Source organism: Plectrocnemia conspersa, unplaced genomic scaffold (assembly GCF_051122295.1).
Source record: "Plectrocnemia conspersa isolate PC_06_02 unplaced genomic scaffold, ASM5112229v1 ptg000012l, whole genome shotgun sequence".
NCBI classification, from domain to species: domain Eukaryota; kingdom Metazoa; phylum Arthropoda; class Insecta; order Trichoptera; family Polycentropodidae; genus Plectrocnemia; species Plectrocnemia conspersa.
The window spans coordinates 31,051,442-31,059,892 of record NW_028277176.1 but is presented as its reverse complement, the minus strand read 5'-3'; the positions used below and the strand labels follow the sequence as shown (position 1 = coordinate 31,059,892).

At 30.6% G+C, this 8,451-nt stretch overlaps 2 protein-coding genes across 7 annotated transcripts in view; one reads left to right on the top strand and one right to left on the bottom strand.

Moving 5' to 3' along the window:
- The first annotated feature begins 336 nt into the window (after positions 1–336).
- On the top strand, positions 337–1,610 carry LOC148228956 (uncharacterized). Its single transcript, XM_088199604.1, has 4 exons — positions 337–831; positions 901–986; positions 1,058–1,205; positions 1,270–1,610. The coding sequence occupies exons 1-4, from the start codon at positions 739–741 to the stop codon at positions 1,546–1,548; spliced, it is 606 nt and encodes a 201-aa protein (XP_088055730.1). The 5' UTR covers positions 337–738; the 3' UTR covers positions 1,549–1,610.
- A 3,718-nt stretch (positions 1,611–5,328) lies between these two features.
- The window catches only part of LOC148228955 (uncharacterized), a 49,050-nt gene continuing 45,927 nt past the window's right edge, over positions 5,329–8,451 (bottom strand). For 4 of the 6 annotated variants that reach the window (XM_088199145.1, XM_088199144.1, XM_088199146.1 and 1 more), the window contains one exon: positions 5,329–8,276. In XM_088199145.1, the coding sequence (XP_088055271.1) occupies positions 5,819–8,276 (2,458 nt within the window). In that variant the 3' untranslated portion in view covers positions 5,329–5,818. The remainder of the gene's footprint in view (positions 8,277–8,451) is intronic. The other 2 variants (XM_088199148.1, XM_088199149.1) reach the window with 1 other exon arrangement.

The window sequence follows — 8,451 nt, the reverse complement described above, 5'->3', positions numbered from 1 at the left end:
TTTTTCAATTAGAAGCACAGACGGTTTTTGTATAAAATCAGATATATTTTATAGTTTTTATAACTTTAAAAAATACCTGTTATCAAAATAAAAATTATTTTTCATATTATTATTATAAAATATTTATAAGTAGACATCTATTAACAAATTAAAATTATTACTATTTTTTTTAAATTTAATATATCAGACCAAAATAATTTTGGATCAAAGTAGACCTATTTTATAGCAGAGAAATTTATATTAAGGATATTTTTTTAGGGAGACAGGAGCTTTATAATATACAACATTCGTCATTAGTATTGCTCTTCTATCTATATATATATTATATTCAAGTTACGTAGTGAGAAATTTGTAACTTTCAGCATTTAAAATTTATAAAGGACATTCAGAAAATAATTTCTCTTTAAAATGCAAGGGATTTTTATGTGTTTAAAATATCAAATTTGCTGTAAAAGGTCATACTTTCATATCCAACGACAAAATGAAGACATAAATATTCAAGTGGCGTAATTCCTGATTTATTTTCGCATATCGTTGAATAATTTCTATGATATGGATAAGACCGCAATTTGAACGCGGGCCGCACATTGCACAACTACAATAAGGCGATCCTTAGATATAAATATGTGATACAATTCGGCGATTCGCACAAAGTGAATTTCGCAACCGCGCAAGCAGGACATTCAAAGGACATTTAGTAAATAGATCTATTGATAAAAATATTATTAATAATCAGAAATGATTAGTGCACTGTGGATATTGAGTGTTTTGGTGTTTGCGGTTTTTCCCACCACGGAATCTTCGATGGAATACAGAGGACCAAGAATGAGGGTATGTATATTGATCATAATATATTTAATAATTATTAAATAAATAAATAAAATTATTTATTAAAAATAGATAATGGGTCGCCAAATGGACGCTAATACTTTAAATCTACCGAGCAACGCTACTTCGATTAGAGAGAATATTACTGACTCATTTAGGTGATTTATTAAATTATTTTTATTGGAAAATGATTGTAAACAATTATAAATAATGTTTTGAAAATTTATAGTTGCGAAAATAGAACATATGGTTACTATGCTGACGTAGAAAATGAGTGTCAAATATTTCATGTTTGCTTACCTGTCGTTTATTCGAGTGGAAAGAGTCAAACTTTTAAATGGAGTTTTATTTGTCCTGAAGAGACAGTTTTCAATCAGGTATTTTAAAATATAGTGTATTAATATTTAATGTATAATGTTGTGAATTAATTATATTTTTAAGGAAATATTTGTTTGTACGAGAGAAGAAGATTCGATCAATTGTGAAGATTCTGAGATGTATTACGAACTGAACGATAACTTTGGCGATAAAGAATTTGAAGATGTTACTGAAACGTCTGAAGAAGATAAAGAAGGCGAAGAAAGTAATCAAGAACAGGAGAACGCGGAGAGCCAGGAACAAGAGGAAGCTCCGGAAGAACCTAAGAATGATAGAAGAAGGCGAAAACCAGTAAACGTTGAACAGAAAAATAAAAATAGTGATAGAAGAAGGAAAAATTGATTGATAAATTTAATGCTTTTGTGATTTTAGGTTATTTTTTTATATAAATAAAATTCAAAACACTTGCCTCTTTAATTTTGATTGAAGAAATAATAAAAAATGTTTTATATTTAATCAAAATAATTTATATTATATGGCACTATATAACATTACTTCTAATATAATTTAAATGATAATAAAATATAAATATTAAATAATTTTAAATACAATTTGTATTTTTTTTACAGTTTATGCTGATTTCAGTTTTAAATCTTTATTTTCGTAGTGGTTCCAAATTTTGTGCGATATTCCATTTATTCCCCATCCAATGAAGTAGAACATATTTGCAGAAATGTAAAACGAAGTCAGCAAAAATATTCTTTCAGTCCATGTGAAAAATTCGAAGAGGACGTAAATCCAAGTACCAGTTGTCAAATAAACTCCAATAAAGCTATAACATATTATGTACATTAAAATAAAAATAATATATATTAGTTAAATTTAAAATATAAATATTTACCAGGCATAGTATATGAATGTGAAGAACGCCAATGCTATCAATCGATTTTTGTGACTATTAGGAACTTTTTTAGTGACTATCAATAATTCCAAAATAATCACAAGCATCACTACACTGTGCATCGCGTGATTCAGAAAGGGCGTAATTACATCATCCCAGTCCTTTGGCATAACCAGATCTCTGTTTGTTGTGAATGTGATCCAAAATGCCAAAGTCACAAACTAAATTCATGATATTAATATTAATAATATGACTATTAAAAATATTCTATAAAATCTTACTATCGTATATGGCACGACAAAAGTAGTAAACATGTAATCTCTGAACGTTGCTAGTTTCTTCATGAAGTCGTAAGAAACGAGAATCTTTCCTTCAGTCTGTACCGATAGCTTAACTAAATCGCAAAACAGCGCCATTAATAAAAATATTACTTGAAGAGCCTAAAACATTGTTTCATAAATAAAATGCTATAATTTATAAGGCACAAAAATGCTTACGTAGTTCCAGCCGCTGAAGAAGAACTCTTTGAAGTTTGTCAGATAGAAACTGGGCTTGTTTCTCATCTTCTCCAAATCCATATTATACAAGCCGATCAATGCTAACACGTGGTGTGCTGTCATTATAGTGTGAAATAGTAACCTCAAGTGCAATTTTGACTGAAAAATTTTATACTTCAAGTAAACCAAATTTAGATGTATTAATAATGATAAGCTTACCTTTACACAGTTCATTTTTGAGTCTGGATATGTGATGCTAACTCAACGAGTCGTTAGAATGGACTAATTTGTTAAAATAATAACATAATATCTATAGAAAATAAATGATTAATCAGTAAAAATCGAGCGATGTTGCGACATTATGAATCAGCCGTCGACAACATTTTGCGCTAAGTTTGATTTTTATTGTTGTCGTTTTGTGTAAATAATTTCAAGCTATCGTTGCCAAATAATATGTCGTAATGTATTTAAAGACAAATATATTAAAATAAACATGCAATTCTTGTTACAAAGATAAGATTTTTTACAAAAATATTATGTATTTTATATAATGTTTGTAATTTATTTAGGCAATTTTCAATTTTCAACTTGTCAATTGCATTTTTATATGATTGATTACGATTAACAATAATACAAAGTATATTATAGATCATTTACATATGTAATGATTATATTGTATGATTTTTCCTAACAATTAAATAAATCATTTGTTAAATTAAGCATGCCATAATTATTTTTCGCATTTGTAGATGTTTAAACTATAATAAAGTTTAATACTACAATATATCGTTATTAATCTTTATAAAATTGACTATAACTGAAAAAACGTAAGCTAATGAAACACTAATTACAACAATTCATAGATCGCTATATTATCCAAAATAATTTTGTAGCAATTACTGTCATATATTCTGCAGCGAATTTTATTGAGGTTTATTTTTAATTTTATTTGAAGACGTTGCACAAATTTTTAAACCAAATTGTGAAAAATATATGCATGTTTTATTTTATTTTATAATATTTCATAAAAATTATATTAGTATTAAATTTTACGTATTTTTTCTCAGTATTAAAAAAATGTTTTTTTTTCCGATTTTTTTATATTATAAAATATCTTGAATATTATATATATATATTAAATCTGTAATAATAGTATAAATAATTATAGTATGTAAAGCAAATATAATGGTATCTTTTTGGCAAAAAAAATTGTACAGTGTGATTTTAATTTTATATAAATAAAGCAGACCTTTTTGGTAAAATAGTTTAATACGATATTTGTAACCCAAAGAGTGAATTTAAATTTGATAAATACATATCTAGAGCCTTACTTACAAAATGTTTTAATATTTTGATGTATGTTTAATATACTGATATGCGTGAATATGTTGACAACTCGAGATGCATTAAATTAAAAAATATTTGTTTTCTGCGCTTAAGACTGTTAATACATACACAATTATCTCGATAAGTTCAACTAAGTTGTTAGATTTGCTGCTTAAAAAATATGCTATCCATGAATATATTATAGTTTAGCAAAACCAATCAAAAAATAAGACAAAAATATTTCTTAATATATTTTGTCAAAGAACTACGAATTTTGCAGCTAATTTTCAAAATCTAAGAAACAATATTTTATCAGTCAAACTAATTGTGAATATCAATCAAGTAATTTTATTTTAGTGGCAAATTGTTTTTCACACTCTAATTTTTAATCAGTATTTAATTTATTAAAATATAATGTGGCAAATTGCATTTAATTAAAAAATCTTATTTATACTCTGGAGCTCAGCTTAAAATATATTAAAAACATATGTTGTATCTGTGGAAGGGGTGAAAAAGTTGTCAATTCAAGGTACAGGTAAAGAAAAACATATTTAAAAAAAATCTCTAAATCTTATTTAGTTCCACGCGTGATATGTATGAACGCATGGACTTACTACCTACATATGGAACCTCTACCGATGCCCATGCAGTTTATTCGGAGTTGCAATATTTGTTGTTTCAGCTAAATAAATAAATAAATAAATAAAATTTATAAAAAATATATAACTGCCAAATTAAAATGTGGCGCCGTGATAATAAACAAGTACCTTTATATTAAAAGCAAAAATTAAAAGACGAGTTGCATCAAATAATGTATTATATTATATTTTGCCTTTCCATTACGGTGGTGTTCACATAGTGTACATTTATTTATTTAAATTAAAACGGTAAAAACTGTGGCAACCAGCTAAGGCACGATGGTATTAATTTAATTACATTTAAATAAATAAATTACACTCTGTGTACACCACAGTAAAGATAAGGCAAACAATATAATACATTCTTTTATGTAATTCGTCTATTAATTTTTGATGTTAAAATAAAGCCGCTCAAACCTAATCAAATAATGGTTAATTTGTTTAGGTTAGGTTTGGGTTTGAACAGCAAATTAAATATTAAATATATTTTTTACATTGCTTACATTTCCCTATTTGGTTACTCATTTTGTTTTTTTAAATTCTTTCCTGTTTTCAATATGTATGTACATATATATAAAAGGTTTGTGAAGTTAGTAGACAAAAGGTTATCTAAATACTATTTTGATATTTTCTTTGCTGCATTTTTGATAGCGTTGATGTAAGGTCACGTTAACCTTAACCGTTCATCACAAATCTTTGAACTCATTATAGAACAACAGAATCATCATAAATCTTTGAACTCATCTTAGAGCAAATCATTTAATATACCCGGAACTATAATAAAATAAATAGGAAATAACACTAAATAAAACATAAAATCGATGTTTTAAAATGTTTTATTTCGCCTAAAATAATTTTCGTTATAATATAATTAATTAAATAAATTTACATACATACATACACTTATATCATATAACTGTACATTTTTAAAATTTAAAACATAATGGATTGCTTCACCCGCATTTTTCGAAAATCAATTATTAATTGTTATTATTTATGAAAATTATAAGAAAGATGAGATCGAAATGCATATTTAAATGGCGTATTTTATTACAATACCATGAACGATTAATTATATCGAAATGATTTTATTAAAAAAATATTAATAATGTATACACATATATGATAATTATACGCCATTATTTTCACTAAACTCCATTCAAATCACCATACACACAATCGCATTCATATATAGTGGAAATAAGTATCAATATGTCAGAGTATAATAATAACGTATACAATATTTAATATTTCACAATCAAAAAAGCATGTGAAGCAATCGCTTTTCCTAGAAAGTCTATACACGAATCCTACGCATAGTCTCCAAGATTGACCTGCCTATACGTTACATGACTCAAGCCTGAGTTGGTCTCGTCGGCTATGTATCCAGATGTTGAGTATCTCGGTCTAATGTAGAAAGATTGCGGCGTCCTGACGCTCACCACGCTAGGATTAACCAGAGAAGCCGATGCTATTGCGTCGTGGTCCTTCCTGACGTAACCGTGACCCAAGTTGTATCTTTGGTTGTTATCAAACTTTCCAGGAGGTCTTATCTGGTAGTTGTAGTTGGAGGTGCCTGCCGCGCTGGAATCTGGGCTATAGTTTCTAAACCGGGAAAAGGTGTAATCTCGATCGGCTGGAACTATGAAAGGACTAGGGAAGTTCCTCACTGGTGGCAGGTTCGAAATGGTCGGATTCAGAGCATCGTTCAACGTCACATCATATTCATTATCTAAGGTGTCTGCCAAATTCGATTTGATCGATATGTTTTCTGGAATCTTGGGCGAGAAAGGTCTGTTTGTAGGCTTATACGGTTCGGACAGTTGGGGCGATGGCTTAAAGGTTTGCAAACGGTCTGGTGCCTTAAAGTCGTCCTGCCGAAAATTTTGCTCGTAATTGTGTTTGATCTTCTCCTGGGAGGAATAAGACTCAGTATTATATTTCTCTATTTTCGGTAAAGTAGATATAAAGTCCTTACTGGTTTTAGACGGCTTTTGATAGTTAAAATAGCTCTTTCTCTCATCCGTTTGCGTCTGTGGTCTAATCGGATAGTCTTTCTCTTGGCTCTTGTCGACATATTCTTGAGAAGAACTGTCTTTATAAGTAAATTTATCATCTCTGCCATCGTAGTCCGAATCATAGAAATAGTCAGATGTCGGTCCTTTGGTTGTCGTAGGCGCTTGTGTGGTTGTAGTTGTAGTTGTAGTAGCAGTCGTAGTTGTGGTGGCAGCGGTTGTAGTTGTCGTTGGAGCGACGGTAGTTTTAGTGAAATTCTTACCACCTAACGGTTGAAGACCTCTTGGCAAATACGGACTACCGCCTCTAGAAGGTAAGAATGGTCTTTTAACAACCCTCACATAAGGTTGTTTTGGATCGTTTTTATCACTCGTCTCCTCTTTTGATACAACATCTGCTACAGTTGTACTAGGCTCTGCAGTTGTTGTTTCTGCAGCGCCTCTATATTTCTGAAAAAACGGCCTCACTGATGGGAAATGTAATGATTTTTCAGTTTGAACATGTGCTTCTTCTATTTTTTCATCTTTGAATTTATTAGGAACTGATCCAAATTTCATCTCTCCTCTTCCACTAGCATCTTTCGCTTTTGACTCCTGATCATCGTAATAATATTCTTCTTCTACTTTAGCCGGTCGTCGCCTTGCCGGTTGTCTTTCTTCAACGTCGATTCTTGGTTTACTAGTATTTGGCCTTTTTGGTCGAACGTCTTCAAAGTCTTCATAGCTGGAATCATCTATGACTGGCGATCTTTTCGATTCTTTCCCTTCTGGTCTTCTTTGACTGTAATTATTTTGAGCCCTCTTCGGTGGATCATTATTATTCTTGCTTGTTTCAATAGGAGGAGAATACCTGCTCTTTTCTGGTTCACTCCTAGTCCTAAGAATTGATTTCGGCGGAGGCGGTGCCAATTTGGGCTCATCTTCATAATCATCATAATACTCTTCATCTAAAGGTGCTTTTGTCGAAGGAACTTTTGTCGATGAAGATGTAACATACTTATACTTATCCTTTTCTTTGCTAGGTACTGGTCTCGCTATCCTTGGAGGAACTCTAGGCTTACTAAATAAAGAGCTACCACTTGGTTTCACAAGACCTTCAGTCGGCGGTTCTGCGATATCTGATTTTTTATCTTTATATTCATCCGCGTATATCGGTTCATCGTCATCGTAAATCGGATCGTCCTTTATTGGTCTTCTTTCATTTTTTTGACTATCACGATACGGCCTTTCTTCTCGATACGGCTTCTCCCTCAACGGTTTATCTTCTTTATTAATAACTTCCCTCGAAGGTCTATCTTCGTCTCTATATGGTCTTCTAGGCCTTTCTTCTCGAAATACTTTATCATCTTTATTTTTTGGCTCTTCTTTCACAGATTCTTCTCTCGAGGGTCTATCATCGTCTCTATACGGTCTTCTAGGCCTTTCTTCGCGAAATCCTTTATCGTCTTTATTTTTAGGTTCTTCCTTAACCGCATCTTCCCTCGATGGCCTATCATCGTCTCTATATGGTCTTCTAGGACGTTCATAACTCCTCTGTTCATCTTCATACGTTCTTCTCTCATCGTTAGGTCTGTTCTTCTTGTTCCTTTCGAACGATCTATCTTCGTCTGAATGTTTGGGTCTATCGTCTGCCTTTTCCCTGTCTTCCGTTGGACGTCTTCCTTGTGTCTTCCTCGGTCGATCATAACTTGGCCGGTCAGAACGCCTGTCGTCTTCATCATACCTCGTTCTACTCTCTTGCCTTCTATCATATCTGAAAAAGTATAATAAATAATTTAATTATATTATAGCACTAAATAACACAAATTTTGCCACACAAATAATTTAAATACTACTTTAAAATAAAGTAAAATAAGTCTTTATTAATGTTATTTATTACATTTTTGGAAAGTAAGTCTTTATTAATATTATTTATTAAATCTTTGCGG

Excerpts from the sequence above, each read along its gene's own strand:
- LOC148228956 (XM_088199604.1), top strand. The coding sequence starts at position 739 with ATGATTAGTGCACTGTGGATATTGAGTGTTTTGGTGTTTGCGGTTTTT. Across the intron at positions 832-900 it reads ACAGAGGACCAAGAATGAGG|ATAATGGGTCGCCAAATGGA; the intron begins GTATGTATATTG and ends TATTAAAAATAG. Across the intron at positions 1,206-1,269 it reads AAGAGACAGTTTTCAATCAG|GAAATATTTGTTTGTACGAG; the intron begins GTATTTTAAAAT and ends TATATTTTTAAG.